This window comes from Macrobrachium nipponense, chromosome 32, assembly GCF_015104395.2.
Source record: "Macrobrachium nipponense isolate FS-2020 chromosome 32, ASM1510439v2, whole genome shotgun sequence".
NCBI classification, from domain to species: Eukaryota; Metazoa; Arthropoda; class Malacostraca; order Decapoda; family Palaemonidae; genus Macrobrachium; species Macrobrachium nipponense.
Window position 1 is genome coordinate 16,192,268 of NC_061094.1, and position 27,113 is coordinate 16,219,380.

Here is a 27,113-nt window from a genome sequence, read left to right on the forward strand (position 1 = left end):
TGAAATTAAAACTATTTATGATATTGCATTGAAACTTAAATACCCAAGGACTTTTGTAGATGTGGCATGGAAAAGAGCTAGAAAAACATTTTATTCAACTAATGACAAACTTGAATTTAGTAAGCATAACATTCCAAAATTACCCTATGATGAAAGTTTTTAAGATATTCCTAGAATTTTAAAGCTTTTTAACATAAATGTTGTTTTCAGTAATATTAAAGATCTTCCAGGCTGCATATATGAAATTCCTTGCAAAAAGTGTGATAAAGTCTATTACGGACAGACCGGTAAATCTCTTTCACAACGTCTCAAACAGCACCAATATTCTGTGAGAACTGGGCAAATATCGAATGCATTATTCGTACATATGAGAGATTTAGATCATCCTATTAACTGGAGTCAAGCAAGAGCCTTAATCCCATGTAATGATACAGTTAAAAGGAATATCATTGAATCTTGTTTCATCAAGTCAAATAATAAAAATGTTCTAAATTTAAGTCTTGGTTTATTTAAACTTGATGCTTTCATAATGAAAAAGGTTGTAGATAAATATAAGCAACAAAATTAATATATTCAGTTTTTACATGTTTTTGACTGTAAAGATTTGTAATTTCGGTTAGGGTCAAATCTGTTTAGGTTTGTGACCGTGTGATATCCGATAATCCTGGATTATCTCTTAATTTTTACCCTTTTGACAATTAACCATCTGGTATTCTTGATCTTGTTGTGTACCTGAGACCTTTCTCTCCAATTGTATTTCATTCGCTCCTTGACAATGTCTTAGTAAAGACGAAAGCGCTTGGATTTCTGACTATAATTTTCCTGTGGTATTCGCTTATATATATAAATATATATATATATACATATATATATATATATATATATATTATATATATATTATATATATATATGTGTGTGTGTGTGTGTGTGTGTGTGTGTGTGTGTGTGTATTATTCGAGCTACAAATGTCCTTTAATATCTAATTTGCTCTTCCTCGGAATTAATATACTTTCATATATGTAAACCGAGGGGGGAATTTTTTAGTAGGTAAAAATTCCCCTTCGGTTTACATAAAAAAAATATATATTAATTCCGAAGTAGAGCGAATTAGATTTTAAAGGACATTTGTATCTCGAATAATTTATATGAATCACGGTGATGTGATAATTATTCATATATATATATATATATATATATAATATATATATATATATATATATATATATATATATATATATATATAGTGTGTGTGTGTGTGTGTGTGTGCGTGTAGATAGACCCATAGGTAGATAGATAGATTAGATACAGATATGGGTGTATGTGCCAGCATGTGTTAGAGAGAGTGTGTGTGTGTTAGAGAGAAAGAGTGTGTTTTAGCGCTCTCGCGCTTCTTTGTATTATATAACAAAATAAAACCCAGGTGCTCGTTCTGGCAACATTGCTTAGGTGCTTGCTGTTGGCTGAGCCGAAGTCGGTGTCGGACGGACACAGCTGAGCCGGCCTCCTGTGCAGACGACCACCCGAGGGAGAGAGGACGTACAATCATCATAACAACAATGTTTTCCCGAGTTGCAAGACCACAGAATGCCAATGCTTTTGGCCAACTCGTAAAGAACTTCTCAACGACTAATGTTGTAAGTTATTTTCTCATTTACATGTATATTTACATCGCTAAACCTATGTAGAATGTGAACTGTAATCTTTTGTGGCCATAACCTAGCAAGCTAGGTAAGTCCTCCGAAGTTTAACCTCCATTACTCTTTCCTCCGATTGTTATATTCAAGAATAATCAGTAGATAATGACCACCAGAGAGGTCATTAAAGGCCGATGAGTATGCCCGGTAGGCCGGCCGAGACCAATTTTAGTCAAGGACATTTTGACCTTGGAGCTGTCGAAATCGACCATAAGTGCAGCCGAAGCAATACCTACCTACCTACCTATATATTTTTTTAGCTCGCTCCGTATCGGGTATTTTGTGTATTTGGAATCGTTATTGAATGTTGGTGCCCATGGGTAGTATGCAGATGGCGGGGTCATGACTTGGGAGAGGGTGCGGGGTGACAATGCCCCTGCGGCCAGGTAACGGCACGCTACCTATGTTAAGGTTAGGTTAAGGTATGTCTGAGTACGTCATAGGCTTCTGGCGTAGACCTGACCGTGTGACCTCTCCATCGGCAGTGGTTCCATCTTTGGTAAATCCCTAGCTAAGGGAGCTCCTACAGATTCGCGGGCCCACTCAACCGCCGACCGAAATCGGCGGAAGAACACCAAAACCGATATGGCGACGATACCAAAACCACAAACAAAGTAGGGAGCGACTACATATCCACAGACGATCGATTTTTGTGTGCTGTCAGTAAGGCCGTGGCGGGACGGCGCTTCGCGCCATATCCACATATTTAAAGATTCTTGGCAAGCACGGCATGTTCTGGCAAGAGGTAATGTTGCGCTGCACGCGCTAGCCACAGGGGTTACAGTAAGGCCGTGGCGGAACTACGGGAGCTCCGACCGCCGTGTCAGCCTTCACATCAAGTGGCCTGGAAAACTGGCCCGGGAATCTGTAAACTAACGTAGGTACTACTAACTCCGCATCGGGTATTTCTTTGGAAATTACAGGTTCCTTTAGTATTTGGGTTGCTTGTTAAGAATTTACCATTATGTTTGGGGATCTAATTAACACCTAGGAGCTAGTACTGAACAGGTGAAATAATTTGACACCCCAATCCCTAGTAGCTGTTGTATTCGCAAGAATGTTCCTTGCAGCCCTATTTTTGTTTCCCCAGCACCCTATAGCCTCTATAACATTCAGGTAGCAATATTGAAATATGTATATTATCCATAATTGCGTTAAATAATTACAAATATGATTTTTGCATGTTTTAATATGCAGAGGGGTTAGTGCCGTCATTGCACATCACTTAGTTATTTGCAACGTCCCTTCAGTCCGTAGCTGCATCCCCTCTCATTCCTTTTACTGTGCCTCCATTCAGATTGTCTTCCATCTTACTTTTCACCCTCTCTTAATAGTTGTTTCATAGTGCCACTGTTAGGTTTTCCTCCTGTTACACCTTTCAAACCTGTTACTCTATTTTCCTTTCAACGTTGAATGACCTCATAGGTCCCAGTACTTGGCCTTTGGATGTGATTCTACATTCCTACTCTATTCCTGTGTTTTAATGTATGTTTTAAATGTATCTGACATACTATTGGTAGCAAATTGAGAAGTTTATGGAGACCCTTCTGCATATATCCTACAATTTTGGGAGAATCCAGTGGAAAACTGAGGTTTACAGGTTGGGGCAAACTCAAAATTAATGAAATTTAAAGATATGTTTAACCTCAACCAGACCTAACCCAGGATACCTGGCCCTCACCCAGGTGGGGGTTTTGCCTTGCTCAACCTGCCCAAACTTAGGGAACTGTAAATTTACAGTGGACCCACCCTCATATTCGCATTCTCTGGATTCGCCAACTCACACATTCGCAGATTTCTCTTGAGAAAATTTCCCCGCATTATTCGCTGAACATTCGCCTATTCGTGGTATTTTTCTATGAGAAATATCCACAAATTCCTGGGTTTTTTGTATGAATTTCATCATAAAATGCACCTTTTGTGGTAAAACTATTTAAAAAACCAGGTATAAACATTTTTAGTGGGTTTTTCTTGAGTTTTAATTAACAAAATAGGAGGTTTTAAGCATTTTTATAAGGGTTCAAACTATTCACGGGGGGCTCTGGGCGACCGCTGTATTGAAAGTGTTGGAGCTCGACACAAGTTAACCTAGGACCCTTCCTCTTTTGTCTAGTTCACAAAGTCCTTTCATAGTGCATGGTTGTCACTTTAAAATATGTTAAATAAACCTTACTACAGTCAGAATCAGAACTTGCGGAAGTATCTTGGGGATGTTAGAATACGTTTTTTTTTTTTTCATTAGTATTTTCTCCCTCCAAAAAATTTTGTTTCCTAATGTGGTCCTCATAATTTTTTAACAATGGCTGAATTTCAAATTCTACTTAATTAGTGAAACAGGGAACAAAAGGACTCTGAAGGGGGAAAGCAGAATTAATGCGCTTCACACAGTGCACTGTAGGTACTTGGGAGCATTCTTTCAGCCACTAGCCACAACTCCCCCTCTACATTTTATAGTACCTCCATTCATATTCTCTTGCTTTCATCTTACTTTCCACCACCACCTAACAGTTGTCTCATAGTGCAACTACATATGAGGTTTTCCTGCTGTTACACCTTTGAAACCTTTTTACTTTCAATTTCTGTTTCAGTACCAGGCTTTGGCCCAAATTTTATACAGCCAGTCCATGGTTAATGGCGCTTATGTAGCGCCATAAAATCTGCGATTTAAGGCACCATAAAAGGCCTGGTTTCGGTCATTGGCGCCATAAGGTTCCGATATAAGAATTATGGCCCCCATAAGTGCCTTAAACCACAGTTTCGGTTCATGGCGGTTTTCGGTTATCAGCATCCCGCCAAGAACGGAACCCTTGCTGATAACCAGGGATTGCCTGTGTTCAATTCCATTCCATGGAACTAAAGCACCTATCAGGTTCCAGCATAGACCACATTCCCACATGAAGATAACAGAAATAACAGATAATATTCCAATTTGCTAGCCATCCTTACCCACAATTAACTTGGACAATAAAAAAAAACCATCTACAAGAATGTTCCTCTTTCAGGGTATGGTCTGAAAGGGGGAGAAGAGAGGGCAATGCTAAGTTAGGAAGTAAAACCTCTCCACCTGCTACAAGAAGTGGGATGCCTGTCATGCTAGTGGGCAACATAACAGCAACAGGTGGCTGGAGGCCTGGCTAATGTGTGTCCTTCAGAACAATACCAAACTACCTTTCATGATCCTAACTCCCCTTCCCTTTTGCATATAGATCCAATTTTTGGCCCTCCCAGGATTGCCTTGTTGGCAGAAGGGAGGTTGATGTGGAAAACGGCTTGCTGAAAGTTGCCAATGACCAGTCCCCAGGCTACTACAATAATGCATACTGGTGAAGTCAGTAGGTGGTTGCCTGCCAGTCAGATTATAAGAGTGCAACTTCATGCCCTCTGTAGACCTGAAGGATGCATATATTCAAATATCCACCCATCAGAAATCCAGGAAGTACCTTCTCATTGTCTGCGAAGGGACTACTTACCAGTTCAGAGCTCTGTGCTGTGGACTGGTGGTGGCCCATCGGGTTTTCACACAACTGTTCACTATGGTGTTAACCGGGAACCATTTGCACAGATACTTGTTGGATCTCATGCCCTTGGAAGCTTAGTTGTTTTTATTAATCCAGGTACTATCAGGATCAAATAGGAAGTATGACCCTATCCCCAAGCTACAGGGAGAGTACATGGGCCTGCTGATAAATGCAGTATCAGTAATTCTTAATATCAGATGCTTGTGGTAGCAAGCTCAGGGAGGCACCATTGGCATTCTGACCCTAGCTTCTGCTGGTATTCCTCGATCTTATGCCATCTTTGGAGAATCTTGTCTCATGCATGCTTCCCTAGTTGGCCTCCGCTGATTCACCCTCTGAACCAGGAAGTAAGGGACCATCTCGTCTGGTGGTTGGATGATGAGAATCTTTCTTTGGGATTTCTGATGAGCTTCCACCTCCAGAAGTGTCCAGGGAAGCTTGAGGCTTAGCGGACCTAGTGCTTCAGTTGTGGTGTTAGGAGCAGAGCTTCAGATCCTGCAAGCATTGCAGGATTGGCTGATTGGCTATTTTGTAGTGCTGATGAGTGACAACAACTGCCTTTTGGAGGACAGTCTTCTTCCTCTTCTGTCAGTTGGCAAGACAGATGCAGTTGAGGACTGTTCACCACTTAAGTAAACAAACAGCACCCAGTGTTTTGCTCCCCCGTTCCAGACATGACATGCTCTGGAGGATGCCTTCCAGTATCCATGGAATCATCTGAATGGCATTACCTTTTTGTTATTCAGCCTGATTTGCTAAGTGTTAATCCCCCAGCGATCAAATCTGGTGGTTCCTTGCTGGCCACAGCCATATGGTACCTGATTGAGTTGGCTTATCTGGTCAAGGCAAGGAGAGTTTACATTATGATCCATTGTTCTTCATGATCCCCTCAGGTAGAGGTACCACCAGTGAATGGAGTCTCTGCCTTTATGAATAGAGACTGTGCTACAGATCCTTTGGAAGTCCTCAGAAGCTGTGTATTAGGGCAAGTGGGCCATTGTCTGAGATTTATGGATCTACAGTGGTTAGCTGACTTCCTTGTCCAGGGAAGCTCCTTGCAGCCTTTGCCTTGAATGTCTTATCAATCTGCAATAAACCAGATGTGACTCAAGGACATGAGCCTCTCATCCTCATTGATATTGTCTAGTGTTATCCCACTGTGCTTTGAATGACCCCCTTCTCCTTCTACCCAGGTGACACCACCTGCAGGCTCTTAAAATTCTCATTAGGATCTGCAGTGGCTTCACATTAGGGTTTGTACCTACCAGAGCTCCTTATTGACAACAAGAAAACATTTTGCCTAAGGAAGGTGCAAGGTTTTGACATAAGTACAAGTGATTGGCTCTTCTCTTCCTGTTACATTTCTTACTCCTTGAGTCAGCAGTCAAACTAAGTATGTACATGTGGGAACAGGTCTTGGTACAATTGAGTTACACAGAAGAGGGCATTCCTTTAAAGTACCATCTTGAAAAACAAGACTACCTCCACTCCAGTTGTAACAAGGGAGCTCCTGGCATAGAGCATTATATTGCTGCAAACTACAGGCCTGTACTTCCCATTCCATTTGGGGAGAACAGGAACCTGCTTTTGCCTAGGGTAGGTTTATAGAGAAAACCATTTCTGGCTCAGGGCCCTGTCATCCTGTATATCCCTTTCCAGGCTGTATAGGAGCTTACCTAGTCTTTTAATGCTGGTCTCGTGTAACACTACCAATCAGTTCGGAAAGACTTTCCTCCCATTTTAGAATTAAAGCTCATACATGAAAGGTAATGGTTTGGACTGTATTTTCTAAGTATTTTTCATAGCTATACTCACCAAATGTTGAAGGAAAAATGCCTGACTACTGGTAGGTAAGGTATACCACACCGCTCACTCACCTATCACCAATTAACCACTTTGTAACCAAGGTTCAGTGACCATTTCCTACTGGTGTAAGGAATAGTCCTCTATAAAACAGTGGTTTGTATATCTAGGGAAAATAAAACTTACCTTTAAAATTCTGTTTTCTTACCAGTAGGAAAGTATAATTATAAACTCAATATGGTACTAAATATTAAGGTATAAAACTGCTGTACAACAGCATATCTGGGCAGGTGCTCGGTGACTTATTCAGTTAATAATTTTCTGAGTAAAAAGTTTTAGGGTCTAAAAAATTTCAGTAAAAATCCATTTTAGGAACTCATTACATATGCAAGGGAACATAAGAGATAATTTTAGGTGCTGTATAAAAGATTGTTTCCTGGGCTGTTTAACTGTAATTGATGGGAATGAGCCTGACTTGCAAAGAGGAGTTTTTTTTTTTTTTTTTTTTTTAGAAATTTTGACACTTTGAACAGTTACCCAATAAATATTTGCTCATTCTTAATAGTTACCCAGTAAATATTTACTTATACATTTGTACATATCATACCCAATTAAAATTTGAATGTTTTATTTATTCATGGATGTTTATATAGTTAAATTTTTTGTTTATTTCGCAGGCAAACAGGAAGGTAGCTGTGATGGGTGCCAGTGGAGGTATTGGACAGCCTCTCTCCCTTTTGCTGAAGAACTCTCCTTTAGTGACACAGCTTTCTCTTTATGATATTGTCCATACTCCTGGCGTAGCTGCAGATTTGTCACACATTAACTCTGCTGCAAGAGTTCATGGCTACGTTGGACCTGACCAGTTGGCTGTGAGCTGCTTTCAATTTTATTTGGGTCCTGATTTTAGGCATGACTGAAGAAAATTGTCAATGAAATCTCAAAATACTAGATTTAGAATTATTAATTCAAACATGTCAGTATATGTTAATGAAAAATATTTTTTTTTACAAATGACCATTTTTGTTTTGCTGTCGATTTCAGTCTTCTTTATTCATTCTTTGTATATTTGGTTTTAATTTCTAATGGTTGCTTCCCCATTGCTACAGGATTCTTTGAAGGGCAGTGAAGTAGTTGTGATTCCTGCTGGTGTTCCACGCAAGCCAGGCATGACGCGTGATGATCTTTTTAATACTAATGCCTCAATTGTTGCTAACTTGGCCAAAGCCTGTGCTGAGAATTGTCCAGAGGCCATGATTTGCATTATTTCGAACCCAGTAAGTTTTGTTTGGCTTTGTTCTCTTTCAGAGAGACTTGCAAGTAATGTACTTTTTGTTGGTTTGAAAGGCAAATACAGTATACCAAATAGTTTTGCTTGGTGCCAAAAAAATTATCATTATTATGTACTTGATTTCAGCAAGTACATTTTGCATCAAATGATAGAAATTTTCATTATTGGCTACCTGTCATTTAACATTTTGCTGATGCCAAACACTACTGTAGTCAAACCAGTGGAACAAGTAGATTTTAGGTGCTTTGATTTTTACTCAATTCAATTTCGCTGGAAGTTTGTAAATATTATACAAGTACACAACAGGACATTGCACATCATCTGTATTATGAAAAGTTAGGAGGTTAAGTAACACTGTTGTCCAGTATACCTAACCTTGACACCTTGAAAAGGAAGGCTTCTCACAGCATTTTAGCACTTGAGGTAAAGTAGGGATTTTATATATGGAACTTACCAAGTAATTACATAGCTAAAAGTTTCTAGTATCGGCAGCTAAAAAATTTTTAAGTCTCGCAGTAGCGATTCTTTTGTTTAGGTGTTGGCAACTATACCAGCTGACTTTTGAGAGAGAAACAACTGAGCAGAGAAAACCAATTTTCTTCTGCCAGCTTACAAAAATTACAAAAATGATGGTTGAGAGGAGCAGCTTTTGAAATTCATTCTTCATTGATTTTGGTGGATGATGTTAAAATTAGTGAAGTATTTTGCTTCGGTAGCCTCTCAGCAATATAGATATTTGGGATTGATAACTAATAAATACTTTATAACCTGATAGTGACTTTTCATGACTAAAGCTGCGCTGCCATACTAGATTGACATCAAGGAAGAATGATTCCCAGAAGTGTACATCTTACAGGGGTCAAGTATATACGTCCACCTATTTTGTCTTGTAATGCATGCTTTGTTTGGGGACCCAATAAGTGGAAGGTTTTAAATTCTCATCTAAACAAGGTAGAAAAGGACAACAAGAGAAAAGCGACAGCTGGGAATACAAAAGTTAAGTCGTCAGGAATCTACTAAATCTTCTATTGAATTGCCTGTTGTGTATGTCTGCTTTATCCCCCATTAATAGTCCTTCCTTTATTCCACCGAATCCTGGGCCCAGCTCCCAAACTCCTGAACCCAATGCCATTGCCATTCTTGAACATCAAGTTCGGCATGTAAGTGAACACAGTAACTCAGATTAGTGCCTCTTTAAGAGCCTTGATAGAACTTAGTGATGTTAGTTAGTAAAGGTGGATTGTTAGTGGAAGAGTTGGCTACTCGGTCCACCGATTCTCCTAGTCAAAGGTCCTTAGCATACTCCCCTGCATCAAGGAGAAGCCATACCCTATTTCAACTGCTTCTTTCAAAGGTTGTCTTCTGTGGTTCTGACGGTACAAGCTATCGAAAGACTCCTCAGACTCCTCAGAGCAAAGGATTTTTCAAGAACAGCTTCAGAAGTTATTTTCAAATCCAGACATCAATCATCAGCTAATGTCTACCAAAGCAAATGGTCAATAGGTGCTAAAGTAATAGTCTCTCTTCTTCTAAGACAACTATAATAGTGATTGCAGGTTTCCTTTTATCGCTAAGGAACCTAAAAGGCTTGTCCTCTTCTACCATTAAAGGAATCAGGGCTTTGCTTGGGTCAGTATTCAGATGTAGACCTTGGACCTTTCCGATATGATTAGATCCTTTGATACGAAGAAGAATATGGAACTTGTCTCTTGGAATCTGGACGTAGTCCTGAAGTAGCTCTCTGCAATGCAGTTCGAACCCCTGAATTCAACATGAAAACTCTTTTTAGTGGCTCTGACAATATCCAAATGAGCCAGCAAAATACAAGCCATGGACAGAAAAATCGGATTTGCTGGAAGTGATGCAATCTGCTCATTTACTTTAGGATTTCTCTCACTAAGAACAAGAATGCAGCTAAACCATGGCCTCGATCCTTCAGGATTAAGGGTTTGACAGAAATTCTAGAATCAGAAGAAGAGGAGAGGGTTCTGTGTCCCTTAAGATTATTAAAATTTTAGCTCACAGGATTGAGGGAGTTAGAAGACCGTTTAGCAATATCCGGACTATGGTCAAGGACCCCTCTCATTGTCTTGCAAAAAATGCTTTGTCCTTCTTCCTTTGAGAAATGAGAGGAGATTGTCATCTGTTGAAAGTAAGAGCTCATGAACTCAGATCTGTAGCTGCTTCATTAACTTTCAAATACAATCTTCCTCTTCCCTCCATTCTGGGAGCAACTTACTGGAGATGCAAGTCTGTATTTGTCTTGCACTATCTCAGGGACATGGAGATGATGTATAAAGATTTCACTACCTTGGTTCCTTTATCGTTAGCTGGTATGGTATTGTGGGAGGGAGCGTAGGAAGCATGTCTTCCATCCTGACCTCTTCACCTTGAATTGTAATGTTGAATCCTGGAGGAGTTTGGGGCGGTTACAATATGCCTAGGTACCCAGCAGTTCATATGGTTGGGGTGGTGGTATTTTTTAATAAGGTGTAGGTGACAGTTTGTTTTGTCTTTTATTGTTGTTGATGTTGGTACTGTGCCCTGGTCTCGGGCAATTATTTAGTCCTTACTAGTGTTCGGAGGTATCCTTCACTATGAGGCTCCCCTCATGTAGTAGGCAATCCATGGTCATACCGGCCCATCTCTACTGGTTAAGATGGGTGCAGTGCGATACCAGAGGCTGTATCATCGTACTGCAGCTCTCTTAACAGGTAAGGAAACAACAAGCACTTGTGTAGTGCTAGCAGAAATTTTCTTTCTCAATTCATTGCACTTGATAACATTGTTTTGGGAATAGAATAGTCCATGTATCCCACCTCCTGTCAGTGTGGGAATCAGCTATGTGATTACTTAGGAAGTTAAATATATAAAAATTACATTTTTATAATGAAATTAGATTTTCATACAATCAACTTACCTGTCAGTTTTATATACATAAGCTAAAGACTCTGTCGTCCAGACAGAAATTCAAATTTCGCGGCAACACGCTGCAGGTAGTCAGGTGATCTACCGTCCTGCCCTGGGTGGCAGGATTAGGAACCATTCCCGTTTTCTATTCATATTTTTTTCTGTCGCTTGGAATGTAAACAACGTTTGCAGTTCCTCCTGACTTGATTTTTGGATTTCATCGCCATCGATCTTCTGGCTATCTTTTGCGGGAGAATACTGGATCTTTGGTTCGGCATACGCATATTAATTTGTTTTTATAACTTTGGCTTCGAAACAAAAATTTCGAAGAATTGTTTACGTGTAACTACCGAACTTTTCGGTAGACAATTCATAGTTTGCAAGAAGGAAAATTTTAATATTTATTCATAATAACATGTAGTAAATGTTAGAATTGATTGAGCTAACTTCCTTCTTGAGGATGTAAGGAAAGAATAGTTCGCTTCCTTTAGAAGTTTATATAGCTCTCGTACTAACGAGCAGTTAGAGCATAACATTACTAGTAGTGTGGTATCCTCATCTCCTTCTTACTTCACAGAATCTTCAAATTCATATTGCAATTTGAAGACAAAGGAATGTAGCTCAAAATACGAGCTATTGAAAGGTAAGAAGGGTGATTTTACTGTTAGTGCAGTGGAGGGTGCGTTCTGTTCGGCTCTGTTTCGCTCCCAGGCCTAGACCTCTTCCAAGCTCACATACCCAGAGGAAAAGGAAAGTCGAAAGCCTTACGGAGGTTATGGAGAATCCCCACCGATCAGGCGTCCCCTCGGCAGGATCTGTAGAACGTCCCAGAACCTGCCAAGTTCGCCATTGGAAAGGCGTCCTAATTAGTAGAGGGTGCGTTCGATCAGCTCTGTCTCGCTCTCAGGCCTAGAACTCTTCCAAACTCACAAGCCTAGAGGAGAAGGAAAGTCGAAAGCCTTACGGAGGTTATGGAGAATCCCCACCGATCGGGCGTTCCCTCGGCAGGATCTGTAAAACGTCCCAGACTGCCAGGGATAGCCATTGCAAAGGCAGCCTTTAAAAAGTGCGTCTGTTCTTCCGTTTCTTCATCTTCCATCCGAAAAGACGAAGAATGTACACGTTAGAAGTTCGGTCGGACGATCTGGCTCGTTCTCTGAATAAGAGAACACTGACTCACTGAGCGAGAGGCTGAGAGCCAGCCAGCAAGCTAGCGCGAGCCACGTTCCAACAGCCAGCAGCGAGCCGCGTTCCAACAGACTAGCGCGAGCCGCGTTCCAACAGACTAGCGCGAGCCTCGTTCATACAGATAAACGCGAGCCGCGTTCCAGCAACTGAGTGCGAGCCGCGTTCCAGAACTTTTTCTTGGCGCAAGGCGCCTTCAAAGAGAAAACAGACGGCTTAACTAAGGAGCCTTATAGTAGAATGGCAATCAGAAGGATCTTTCCATTTGAAACGTTTCTGGCAAGAGGCTCGTATAACAAGACTAGAGGCGCTCGGATCTATTAGGGCGCACGGGACCTTCCACGCAAGCGGAACGTTCCAGGAGCGAGTCTCCTTTCTAGCGTGCGGAACATTCCAGGCGCGCGGAACTATCCAGACGCCAGGCGTCAGAAGATTTCAAAAATCTTCATTAGAGAGAGAGGTCAGTCGCGAGACTCCTCTTTGAATTTTTAACTTGAGCAACTTTCCCCTGGCAAATGTGCAAGATGTCGCACAGGCGGCCGTTGCTTTTGTCAGAAGGATTCTGATACTAAGAGAAGCCCCTTTTCATTATTCAGAAGACTCCTTTGTTAGGCAGTTCCTCTCAATGCGGACTCTCCTCCTTCATCCATGCTCTTCCCTCGTTTTGAGGAGGCAAGAGCTTTGGGAGTTTTTCTTAATAAGATCTCATCGATGTTTGGGTATGATGGCGGATAGAAAATATCTACTTCCTTCCGTAAACCCTAGTGATGAACAGGAATTCTGTCTCTTCCGCGATTTATGAAGAAATCACGAAGATTTAAAGAGTTCCTTGATTAACTTCGTTCCTTAAGGATATATATATATACTCTATCGTTCTATTAACGAAAGAACGAGATAGTAGAAGGTAGTAGAGTTTCTGCTGTATGAGAATACGATACGTGTCAAATCATAAACACATACCGTAGTTACTTCTTTTCTGTGCAACTCAATTACAAGTATCCTTCTACGTCTTTCCTAGGAAGGACTACGCTTAAAGGGATTGTTAAGACTACACCTACTTAGCTTCTAGATTTATCGAAGTCTTGTTTCGCTTAAATATGCTTAATACGAACTTCCTGAAGTTCGATATAATTTTATAAAATTCCTTTATTAATTGGAGTAGCTGGCAACTCTGGAAGAGTAAGCGGGACTGCTTTCGCTGAGAGCCTGAGACCAACGCAGTACGCCTACGCCAGTTACTGTCAGTACCATGTAGTGTCAGTCATGAGCGGTCAGGGAGGGCGTATCTCTCTCTCCCTGCGGGATGGAATACTTTCCGTTATCTCCTCCCCTACAATCGCGGTCTTAACCTCGGATTGAGGGATAGTTTAAGCTAACATACAAATAAAATATTGTATGCCTTTTGCTAAGAAGCTTTCAATAAGAGAGATAGTACAACCTTTCAATGCTGTTTACCGTAGGTAACATTATTAAAGGATTCTATCGCAGCAGAACATTATATTATGTAATGCTCTCAGGCTTACGAAAGCATAGCTTATTAGAGTACCTGCTCAGAAGAAGATGGATGAGTCGGATGGGAAACATTCTCTTTGGGACAGAACTAGTTTCCCTGAATGGACTATACTACGTATATAAAGTTTTTTCCTACTAAGAACGGAATTAACATGTGAAAGGATGTCGGGTACCATAAAGGCACAGGTGTTCTGGCACATAACATAAAAAGAATTAGAAGAAAGCGCCAGTCTGGCGCAACGCGCCAGAGTACCAACCTGGCGCAATGCTCCAGAAGCGCCAGCCTGCGCAAAATTTGCGCCAGAAGCGCCAGCCTGGCGCAGTGAGCCAAGAGCACCATCCAAGATTTTCTCGTTTTAGCGAGTTATTAACCTAAGAGTCCAGTAGCCTCTCGGACACCAAGCTCGGTAACGGCAAGATTCGTTCCTGATTTCGTTACCCCTCCATTTAATCACTTAGGCCATTTCCACGACACACTCATATCGCATAGAGCATCGAGAATCTCTTTTTTCGCTCCTATTCGCGTTAACAAAGAGATCCTTCTCGATCGACGATATAACTGTTAACATGTTTAACATTTATTGGAAAGAGTTGTGAGAACCTGCGGAAAGTCTTCTTCATAAGATGATCTCTCAGTAAGGTAGAAGACGAACGGGTGCTTCCTATAACTGCTTCCTTTTCCTACTTCTCCCCCGATTGAAGATGACGTGGGAAAAGCTTCAAGGAAGATTATCTTGCCAGTACAAGAGCAACTGGCCTCTTTGGGGGTGGGAGTGTTTAGCGCCTCGTAGGAAGGACGTTGCGCTTCCAATCAAGAAGTCTCGTCCTCTCTCCCTGCGAAGCGAGAGGCGTCATGCAGACGTGAAGCTTCAAACATATCGCAGAGGCTTCGGTTTCGAGAGCGAGATCGGGAGAATCTTACGGAAGACACGTAACGCCAGAGAGACGTGAGACGTCGTCAAGACATGAATAGTCATTTAAAGCTGCTTTTAGACGCGAGGCTCCAACCAAAATTTTGGCGCCAGTTAGGACGCCTTTGAGAGCGAAGCGTCTTCCAGGCGCGAGGCGTCATCCAGACGTCAGCAGCCACACAAACGGGAGCGGCATCCATTTTATCTGGAGAGAAGCCTGGGCTGTTGGCGCCTTCCAGGACTATTAAAGCGGGGAAGAGGAAGGAATATCATTCCCTTAGCCCCTCTCCATATTAGGAGTTTGTCTCCTCCAGAGGAAAGACGTACTGAATTAGCAGCGGAGACTCATCTAGACCCTGAGTTAGAAGTAAACTCGGAGGAGGAGTATCAAGGAAGAGAAGGACTGTCGAACTATAATGTTTTGACAGCCTTGCTTTCTAGAGGAGTATGGAGACGACTTTGGGACTCCTGCCTCTCCTCCTTCTCCGCGCTCTCTTTTTTTCTCGAGTGCAAAGACGAAGAAATCTTAGTTTTTTCTTAGAATGAAGCCCGCCATTTCGATGAAGAGGACTCTTCAGTCTTTAGACTCTTGGATGAAAGTTGAAGAAGGAGTTAGTTAGAACGGTCTTCTGCATGCCTCCAGCGAGACTAGCTGGTAAAAGAGGCATTTGATATCAGACGGGAGAGAATATGGGTATATAGAAATATGGGTATTTCTCTTCCGTCTACGTCAGAAGCGGACTTTTCGACCTTAGTTGACACTTCACGTAGACAAGGTTTGAACTCTGCCCGTATAACTTGGGGCATTCAGAACTGGACCATCTCCTCAAGGGACTCTTTCATGTATTGGAAGTTTTCAACTTCTTAGATTGGTTCCCTTGGCGGTGATGTCCAAGAAAGCCCATGATTCTGAAGGACTCGAACCAGAAGTCCTTCTGTGTATTTTGTCTGTATAGACAAAGCGGTTCAGGATGGCTCGGTTGAGATCTCCTCTTTGTTTGGAGCAGGTCTTCTTAAAAAGAGGACGGGAGTTATATAGTGTCTTTTTAACCAAAGCGGTCTCCCACGCTCAGAGGGCAGCACTTCTGTACTCGCCTTTGTCGGACTTTTGTTCCCTTGGCTCTTAGTAGTGAACGACATTTCTCGTTCAAATTAACCGAGAAGGCGACTCAAGACCTTCTGACACAGTCAGTAGGAAGAAGAAACCTGCAGACAGCCCCAAGAACACTGTCATTGTCTGATGAGGAGAAAGGACCGGGCCTACAACCTGACACAGATGCGCTAGATGCGAAACATATAGGACAGATAAGAGTGTCCGATGTGGACATTGCCAGACATCCCTCGAGGACTACCAAGCTCGAAGCTCCACAAGTGGGGAGGAGCCACCCAGGCGTGAGGCGCCAGGCAGGAGCGAGGCGCAGGCCAGGCGCGACGGTGGTACCAGCCAGCGCGAAGCTCCAGGCAGGCGCAAGGCGCCACTCCAACCGGGCGCGAGACGCCAGCCAGGCGCGAAGCTCCAGGCAGGCGCAAGGCGCCAGGCAGGCACAAAGCGCCAACCTGGCGCGAGACGCCAGCCAGGCGCGAGGCGCCAGGCAGGCACAAAGCGCCACCCTGGCTCGAGACGCCAGCCAGGCTCGAGCCCAGGCAGGCACAAAGCGCCAGGCAGGCACAAAGCGCCAACCTGGCGCGAGACGCCAGCCAGGCGCAAGCCAGGCTCTAGGCGCGAATCTCCAGCCAAGACGCGAGGCGTCAACCAGATGCGAGGCGCCAGTCAAGCGAAAGGTACCAGACACGCTATGCGCCAACCAAGAGCGAAGCACCAGCCAGGCGCGACGGTTCCTGTCCAGGCTTCAGGAACGTTACAGTCGGGAGATGATCCATTGGTTTCAAGAAAGCCCTGGTCTTCTTTGAAACATGGAGATCTCCTAAGCACTTCATAAGTGACTTAATTACCTTCAAAACAGCTGAGAATTAAAAGCGCAGGAATGTGCGCGCTTTTGCAAATTCTTGTTCTTTACATAACAATATGTCATATAAAACATATTAGCTGTGTTGTACGGTAGAGGCAACTCTGTGTTGACTTCTCATTACACAAAGGATAGTCAAGTTAACCTACGAGAGATCCTTCTTTTCTTTTGGTTTATACGTTTCTGCGGATAGTTACTGGGATAAGGAGCCGACACTGATCCTTAACTTTGAGTTAAGCTAAGTTTTTTAACTTAGTGAAATTATTGGGGTTTTTGAAAGGAGTGTGTGGATAACTCTTTCCAATTTGAGCGCGAACCCTCGTGTTAGGATCAGGTGATCGGGATCGGTGTTGCGCTCCTTCATAAGGTGTATTGTCATAGAAGTGGTCCAGTACCCATTGACAAAAGTCCTTTCAGGCTCTGCCGAGTAAGCGGTTCATATCCCATCGGCAGACCCACAAGATCTCTTAGCCATAGATCACATATCTCGCTAAAGTCTTGAGGTGATGCAGACTACTGGGCAACAGCCACGAAGTCTACCACCTATCAGATAGGAACCAAGGTTTATTTATACCTACAACATATGTGTTACCTGTCCTATTCCATGTTAGCTGTCTCTTACCCTCCACCAGAGGGTGTCAATCAGCTATGTTATATCTGACAGGTAAGTTGATTGTATGAAAATGATATTGTTATAATACAATAAAGTTTCATACATACTTACCTGGCAGATATATACAATTAATGGCCCACCCAGCCTCCCGCGGAGACAGGTGGAAGAGAAAAAACAAAATATGAATAGAAAACGGGAATGGTTCCTAATCCTGCCACCCAGGGCAGGACGGTAGATCACCTGACCTACCTGCAGCGTGTGCCGCGAAAATTTGAATTTCTGTCGGGGACGACGGAGTCTTAGCTATGTATATATCTGCCAGGTAAGTATGTATGAAACTTTATTGTATTATAACAATATCATTTTATATATACTTAATGAGTAATTACATACAGGCAGTCCCCGGGTTACGACGGGGGTTCTGTTCTTGAGACGCGTTGTAACCTGAAAATCGTCCTAAGCCGGAACATCTCCAAAAATGCTACGAAAACCTTACTTTTAATGCTTTGGGTGCATTCAGTACTATGTAAACTGTATTCTTATTGCATTTTGCATAAAAAAAACCTTCAAATATTGATTATTTTGCATTTTTGGTGTCATTTCTTCTGCCAGATGAGCGTTGTAGGCGGCGTAACCCTGGAAATAATTTCTGATGAATATAATTGAAAAGCGCCTTAACCTCGGAACGTTGTAAGCCGAACCCGTCGTAACCCGGGGACTGCTACATTGATTTTCTCTACTCAGTTGTTCCTCTCTTTCCCAAAAGTGGGCAGGGCTTGTTACCTACACCAAAACAGAGGGATCACTACCACTAATTTCAAAATTTTGTAGCTGTCGGTACTAGAAACTTTTAGCTATGTAATTACTTGGTAAGTTTATATAAGATCTAATTTTATTATAAAAATATTTTTTTTGCTAAAGTATTTTAAATGGGAGAAAGGAAATTAGGCTGTTATGAATAGTTTTAAACTGGTCATGCAGTTTAAAATAATCTTAAGGAAACAAAGTTAGCAGAACTACTGTGTGTTATATATATGTTGAAGGACAGACTAATAAAGAAGAATTTGAAGCTTCTGTTGCCTAGAATTAAAGAAAGTGAAAATGCCACATTCTGTAAGAAACTGATGGATATGGTGAGTTGTTACAACAAAGAGTGATGAATTAGTACTTGAAAAAGTAATATGGCTTGATTAAAAGTAGATTAGGGGGCATAAAGATTAACAGTGTAGTGTGGCAACATTGCTAATGACAACTGTGTTCCATGGCATCCTGGTTTAATTACAATTAACTCTTAAGTACTTGGTAAACAGTTTAAAGAGCAAAAATATTAAGTCTGTGAGAGAAGAAAACAGGATTTTTACATAACTTTTGGCATTACACACAAAAGGATACAGGGACAAATAACCAACCATTTTAATGTTGCATTATGTTGTATTATATGCTGATTTTCTTTGTCGTATTATATGCTAATTTTCTGTGTACTATATAGCTGACCAGTCTTATTTATCATTTTATTTTGAGATCCTCAAGGAATATTTGTGTTTGTAGGTTAACAGCACCGTGCCAATTGCATCTGAAGTATACAAGAAAGTTGGAGCTGATCCTAGCCGCATCTTTGGTGTCACCACCCTTGATATTGTGCGTGCCAATGAATTTGTGGCTGACCTCAAGGTAAAAACTTTTAATCATTTTTTGTTACTTCATGAGGTTTTGTTCCACGTAATCAACTGAAATATGAACTTGTGAAAGCACTAGAGAAATACTTAAAGCATTTTATCCTTTGGTAAAAAATCGGCTTCATGTGTTATCTTTTCAGCAGTATACATCTCAAGGCAAGAAATAATCAGGGGTGAGGAAGAGTTGTAACCTGGTCACTTAAAAAATAAAAATTATTCCAACCACTCATATCATTTAGAAAAATTGAAATGGATTGAATATTACTGTGTATGCAAAGACCAATTACGTACTATATCAATTCATATTTCAAAAAGTTCTTTCTTTGCAGTATCCCATAGCTGCAACCCCTTTCATTCTTTTTATTATACTTCATTCATGTTCTCATTCTAACATCTTACTTTTCTTCACCCTCTTGTAATAATTCTTTCAATGTTATTTTTGGCATTAAATGACCATATAGTTCCCAGTGCTTGACTGTTGACTGAATTCTACATTCCAGTCCATTCCTATCAATACAGTTAATTATGTTTTTTTATTACATTATAGGGCCTGGATCCTGCCGCAGTGAATGTTCCTGTAATTGGAGGCCATGCTGGCATCACCATTATCCCACTCATCTCACAGGCCACACCAGCAGTTTCTTTCCCAGATGACCAGCTAAAGGCTCTCACAGAGAGAATTCAGGTAAGATCTTTTCATCAGGTGTCTCAGTTTCAATAATGGAAAAACAACGTTAGCCTAAAATTTGGCTTCATAATTGTTTCAGCCCTTCAGACCCCATTCAGTAATATCTTTTGTATTTTTTTTTCTTTTATTTCATGTTACCAAAGACATAATAAGGAGGAGCTCATATTTAATATTTATTGTCACTTGGTCTTGAGACATTGCTCTGCCATCCTTTTGAATGTAGGTAGTCGTTAAGCCTGTTCTTGTTTATGCTGGCCTTGGATGTGTTGGGTGAAGAGATCAGGAATGAAGAGCTGTGGGAGGTGTTGTATGCCAGTGATCTGGTGATTACTGCCAAAAATGAGGAAGACCTACAGAGAAGGGTTGGAGAGTGGCAGGAGTCTTTAGAGAAGGGTGTTTTATACAGGTTTTATTAAGTAGTAGGGAAGATAAGTGGCAGAACAGTAATGCAAGAAAGAAGAGGCTCAATTATAAAACAGGTGGAAAAGTTTAAATATTTAGGATCTACTTTTAAGCCAAGAGGGAGGATGTGAGGCAGAAGTTGACAGTAGGATAAAAGCTGCATAGGGGAAGTGGAGAGAGGTAGCTGAAGTAGTGTGCTATAAGAAAATCCCAATCAAGCTAAAAGTCCAGATCTATAGCACAGTCATAAGACCAGTGTTATTGTATGAGATCATGGGAATATCGCTGCTTAAGAGATTTGAAAAGTACAAAATAAGAAGGGCAGACTTGGTAAAGATTACAGAGGTAATAAGTCATGATTGAGGTGGTTTGGGCGTGTGTTGAGAATGGATGGTGAAGAGGGAATGAAGAGGGCTTGGAAGCAACCTGTTAGAAGATTGAGAGGGAGACAGAGAATTAGATGGCAAGATGAAGTGAAGGAAGATATGGAGAAGGGGTTTGGTGGAGGATGATGCCTTTGATAGAAGGCAGTGGAGATGGTGCATCAGGCGACCGACCCCTTAAGGTAGGGCTGCTGTTATTATTTGGAATAATAGAGTTGATTGAATTTATCTTTGAAGCTTACAGTATTTAAAAAACTTGATCCTTCATAGAATGAAATATGCTAGTTAAATCGAGAAGATAGAAATAGTAGAAATATTCTAAGAGTATGAACGAGTATTCTTATAATTGAAAGAAGACTGCATTGTAATTAATCACGAGAATACTCGGGATAATTCGGGGAGAGGTTAAAGGAACAGATTCTTCTGCTTCCCTGTCTTGTTTTGGTCTTTGCAAAAATTCTTACTAGGCATAATAGGCACACAGCAAGTTTTGAATTTTCAGTTGGTAACAGGAAGTGCTCCAAATGCAATTGTAACTTGTGACCCATCTGTTTGTATTTCTTAAATGTTAAGTAGGATGGTGTCTGTATAAGGCCTAAATTAGCTAGAGATGGTGTTAATTTTACACATGAAACTTGAGATGTTTTTTCTTATGGGATGTCAGTAGTCTAACATTCTGGGATCAAAGTAGTAATTTCCTTTTCAAACAGTAGTAATTAAAAATTTTGTCATTGGCATTAATTTATTAGCCACGTCATAAACCTGTAATCCCATTAAATGCTGGCCCTTCGAATAGTACTTAATATCCCCCCCCCCCCCCCCCAATTTTTGCAGAGTTCAGCATTCACATTGTATCGAGGTCCCTTGATGTCACACCTCCCAGTTAAGGTGTTATTCAGTCTGCTATTAAACAGTTAGAGTGAAGAATATTTTTCTTGTAGTATCACTGATGATGTAATGAAGTTTAAAGCATGCTGTAATAGTTTTCAAGCATTATTAACCCGTTGCAATAGAAACCAATAATTTCATGTGGTACCCACAGGCCACAATGAACTCATGCCACTTCTCAAGATCTCCCTAACACTTATCTCCCGTTTCCTGCCTCATTGTCCTCAACCATGCTTCCTTTGGCCTGCTTCTACTCCTACCAAGGGCAACCCACCCTGGTGTGTCTTGTACTATTCTATCTTTTATACACATGCCTAGCCACTTCCACTGAGAACCAAACACGTGGAATAAAAGCAATAATTTTGCTATACCAGGGGGTCCTCGAGTTACGACGTTGATCCGTTCTTAAGATACGTCGTAACACTTTTATTTTTCAGCGTAAGTCGGAACATTTAAAAATACCACATGATTTAATGTAAATACCTATCAATAACAACGAGAAAACCAATTCCTTACCTTTTATTAATTTGATTGGCTTGCACACTGGAGAGGAAGCTGCGGTGCTGGAGAGACTGGGGGAGGTTAGTGAAAGAGAAAAAGAACCTCCAGAAGATGCTGGTTATGGTAATTGGCCCGAGCCTTAAATCGCATAAACCAACCCCTACTACCCACAAACTCTTCACTTTCACTTCCCTCCCCCCTTTTCTTTTCAAACGCTTCAAACAATCTTTTTCGCCTTCTCCTGAATCACCATAAGGCTGACTGGGATACGCCGTTGATTTTGGTCTTCCAACCAAAGCACCAATAACCTTTCCATTTCATTATTAGACCACTATGCTGCTAGTTTATCACTGTCGCTTTCATAGGAGCAGATCCTTTCACATGTTCAACAATGCACTCTTTATCTTTGATAATGGTAGCAACGGTCGAACGGCTAAGGCCAAGCGAGCGGCCAATGTTTGTTGGCGTTTCTCCCTTCTCAGATCGCTTTATAATGTCCACTTTAATCCATGGTGATGGCCTTTCTTTTCTTCGATGCACTACCATCAGAGAGTCCGCCTTGCGCTTGGGAGCCATAACAAAGAGCAAAAGGTTACAAAAACGATACAACACGAGGGAGAGAGAGGCAGGAGTGTAAACAACCAAAATGGCGTATGGGCGAGGAATGAGCGTAGCGAAGCGACGCCGTCCTCTCCCCCACAAAGCGTATTCTTCCGCCGTGCGCCCGGAACTAGTTCGCGTTTGTTTACGTCGCTTACGACGCTAAACCCGCGTAAGACGGAACGACGCAAAATATTATTTTTATATATTTTTTATGGGGGCGCGTTCGTAAACCATGAAACATCGTAAGTCGAGACGGCGTAACCCGAGGACGACTTACTGCAAATGTTTTTGCTCAATGAGCTGTGATTGATTAAAAAATGCTAATATTTTATGGAGTGCAATTTTCAGATTTTCCAACCTACTTATGTTGACATTTTGTATCGTAGCTCTCAGCGCGGCTGGTTTGCATTTTCCTCTAGATTCATCATCTTGTTGACCCAATGGCATCAACAGCGTTTTCTACAATTGACGCTTTTTTTTTTTTTTGTTTAATTTTTTGTTATTTTACATAACAGTCATCTGATCGTGTACTTACGGAAAGAAATTCATTGACGTGCTACTTGTCATCAGATCACGAGAGGGTTAATAAACAAACCAAACCTTTCTTAACCTTCACTGACTAGACAATCCAACACTGCGTCTTTTCTGGTCCCTCGCAGATCAAGAGTATATCATCAGCATAATCAAGTCAAGAAGTTTCCCATTTTCTCAGTATACCCACGTGTTAAACTCTCACTCTTTTTTTAACCTTCTTGTAATGCAATCTACGACCATTGTAAAACAACAGAGAGAACAGAATGCCACCCTGAATCACAGCATGCTTAAATTAAAAATTAATCCAACACTCGTTAGCCATCACTTAGGAGATGTCCCCTCATGTCATGCCTGTTCATATTAACCATTACAAACTTTTCTGGTATTCCATAATGCCTCATGATTTTTCCCATGGTCTGTCTCAAAATACAATCAAAGGCCTTTTCAAAATCAACAAAACAAAAACATGATGGGGTTCCCATTTCATTAGCTTGCTTCATCAAATACCTAACTATAAAGATCTGATCACTGCAACTTTGACCCTTTCTAAAACCAGCCTGTTCATCCCTGAAAATTTTCAAGGCTACGAGTGACAAAGTGATCCCCTCCAGTTACCACACCTACTCAGATCTCTTGCTTTGGAACTTTAACTTTAAATGTTCACACCATTCTTGTAATCTGATGGTATTATCCCTGTCTCCCATATCTCATTGAATAATATCTTCCAGACAAATACTAATGAATCCTCCACTGTAAATATTTCTGGGAATCCTCCACATCTCATTCACACTTCTTCTCTCTCCAGTGTTTCCAGCACCATAGACCTATTTCTGCGTACTTTTCTAAATTCCTCCTTTTCAATATCATACCTATCGGCAATGGTTTTCCCTCCTGATATTTTTTTTTTTAGCTTAAAATCTTATTTTTGCTACACTGTAATGATCGCTACCAATATTTGCTCTGCGATTAACATGAACATATAGCAGTTTCTATACTTTTTACTTAGAGCAACATGATTCATTTTGGTTTTTATATTTTCCACACCCATGTCATGTATATGTTCTGTTGTAAAAGTGTGTCCCCCACCCAATGACTGTCATTTTTGAGACAGAAACTCCCAAACCTTACTCCATTCTCACTCATCCTCCACCGACACCCATCTTATTCGACAAGTCTCAAATCCTCATTTGAGCAGTCCATTTTTTGCTGCATTGAAGTCTCCAATGCAAATCAGAACATGTTTACTTACTCTTTCCTATCCCTTCCTGCAGTTTTCCATAAAAAGCATCATTCCTGTCATCAGGAGCATTATTAGTGGTTGCATAACACATTCACTGATACTGCCATGATTTGACTATACTCTAGCTACGAAAGGTTGAGAATTTCCTACAATTAGCGGCGTTTACACGTTTCCCATCTTGCCAAAGGAGGGATTTAATTCTAATCCAAGAAGGTTACATTTTCAGGATTAATCCTGAGAATGGATATATACGAGCATACTGCCCAGCTATTTGCTTTGATTCATCTTGTCACTTTGTTTTAGAGTAACATATGCCATGTGTATGTATGCTTACGTTTACGTATGTACTTGTATATATAAAAAAGGTATATATATATATGTACACACATACACATGCAAAATTTAATTAGGTTTATTTATACCATATAAATATATAGCCCTAATTAAATTTTGCATCTAGCAACTCTAAAAATGTACAGTAAGGTCTAAGTAGTGTAATGTTTTGATCTCCATGTTTTGCTTTTGTACTGACAAATGGAGAAAGGTGACAGACAATCCTCTTATTCTCGCAACCCGTAGTCACTTCCCTTAATCATCCACACATGAGGAAATGGCAGCGCCGCTCAAAAATGTTGCCAAATCTACCAAATTGTCACCCTTTTTCCTGAAAAGTTTGAAAGAGTTTAAGAAAATATGGCAGCAGTGCTAATCACCCTCGAGTCTCAACCTTTTGTAGCCAGAGTATAAAACATGCATACAACAATCGCTCATCCATAGCAGCCCATTCACTTAGAACCCTCTCTGCCTTGCATCCCACAGCAATCCTACTCCATGATAATGCATTCCATCCCGTTGGCCAGACCTCAACAATCATAAATTGTTCTCCAAATCCAGTTAGTCTTGTCTGTTACACCACAAATGCCTAATTCATAGCTTTCAAAAACTTTACTAACTCTTCAGTTTTGCTATCCTGATTTAGCATTTTCACATTCCAGTTGCTAATTTTGATGATAACTTTTACACAAATACAAGAATTAGGAGACCTGAGATTCTTAGCACCCCCTGTCTGCCCATTTTATGGGCTGCATGGGACGGGGGGGGGGGGGTGGGGGGGGGGGCATTCCTCTTGTCAGTCCATCAAGGTTTTCTTTAGCTAACTATATGAACACTTCGCCACAATGTCAGTCGCACTAGACAGCTAACTTGCCTCCATGCCTACACCTGAAAGGTTCAGTTATGCTGAAGCCAATCACATGCCAGTGTTCTTTCCAGCCATTTCACTCTCAAAATTTAAAATAATTGTTGGTTCATCTCCATTTGTGTTACTGTTTCCTCTGTTTTTTTCTTTTCACATGCTATTAATTATTTGCAGGTTAGGCATCAGTTTTGTTATGACAAAGCTAAATAAAAGGAAAGTGCTGTAAAACCAGCAGTTCTATGGCCCAGTCCAGGTAAATGCTCTTATTTGCCACCTTTTTAATCTCCCTTTATTAAAAGATGTTTGTGTCATTTGTATTTCACTCTTACAGGATGCTGGTACAGAAGTAGTCAAAGCAAAGGCAGGTGCAGGTTCAGCCACACTGTCCATGGCATTTGCTGGTGCTCGTTTTGCATTTTCAATGATCCGAGCCCTAAATGGAGAGGCAGGTGTTGTTGAATGCGCCTATGTCAGGTAGGATATTTTACTGGTATATTTTCTCATCTGTCATTTTTTTCTACCTACTTTTAAGCATTTGAATCGCTGAAGTTTCGAGTGACAGTGAACAGGCCTATTTATCAGTTTTCTGGATTTATAGCATTTTTCATGTAAATGTTTCTACTATTTGCTTTATTGTTTCCAGAATTTAGTTTCCCATTTCAAGTTTATACCAAAGGATATTAGTTTTTATTATGTATTCAGAAAAACTGTACAGTATTCCCTTCCTGTTTATTACTTCACCATTTGATTTTTATATATATAATATTTTCTTCAAGGCAGCATGTAGGTAGAAAATATATTTGGCTAAAGAAGGATTACTTGTGAAATCTGGACTAGTTTAGATTCAGGTTATTTGGAGCTCAAAGTAAGCTCTTGATAGTAATACATTCTCGGTATATAAATGGCAATATTTTCAAGGACTATAAAATAGTTTAAAAATTGTCCATTTGAGTAATAATGAATCCCTAATCTCTGAAGGATGAGTTCATTTATGAAGCTGCCTCATTTTTCCTTTTATTGTTGAAAGAACAGTTTAGGCACCAATTTTTCATTATATATTCAAAATGTATTCCACTTTGTTGTTTTCTCAGGTCTGACATAACTGAAGCAACCTACTTCTCGACCCCAATTGTTTTTGGACCCAGTGGCATTTCAAAGAACTTGGGGTTGGGCAAATTGTCTGCATTTGAGGCTGGTCTTGTGGAAGCTGCTATTAAAGAACTTAAAGGAAGTATCAAGAAGGGTGAAGACTTCGTTGCAAAAATGTAAAGATTGTACCAAAAATTAAAAATGACGCATTGCAGAATTGCATTGCAGAATTCCATGTTTATATGTGAGGGAACCTTAGAAATATTTTTATGAAAATAGATGTAATTGTTATTTTGTTGATAGAATTTTATATGAATATTTAGTACTTCTTAATAGGGATATGATCACATATAACATTTAGTTTACAACAGAAATGTAGATTAAATCATGGCAATGAACATAAGACCTAGTTTGGTATGCATAACCAGTAATGTACATAGAATTGTTTTGAAAGAAGAAAAACTCTCGAAACATCGAAATAAAAAAAACAAAAAAAAATGGTAAGAC

The 27,113-nt window shown here is 40.7% G+C and overlaps 1 protein-coding gene across 1 annotated transcript; it reads left to right on the top strand.

Annotated features, from left to right (window-relative positions):
* Window positions 1-1,471: 1,471 nt before the first annotated feature.
* On the top strand, window positions 1,472-27,054 carry LOC135207240 (malate dehydrogenase, mitochondrial-like). The gene is made up of 7 exons (XM_064238872.1): window positions 1,472-1,634; window positions 7,693-7,887; window positions 8,125-8,292; window positions 18,953-19,075; window positions 19,628-19,765; window positions 25,849-25,991; window positions 26,609-27,054. The coding sequence occupies exons 1-7, from the start codon at window positions 1,557-1,559 to the stop codon at window positions 26,784-26,786; spliced, it is 1,023 nt and encodes a 340-aa protein (XP_064094942.1). The 5' UTR covers window positions 1,472-1,556; the 3' UTR covers window positions 26,787-27,054.
* The last annotated feature ends 59 nt before the right edge of the window (window positions 27,055-27,113 follow it).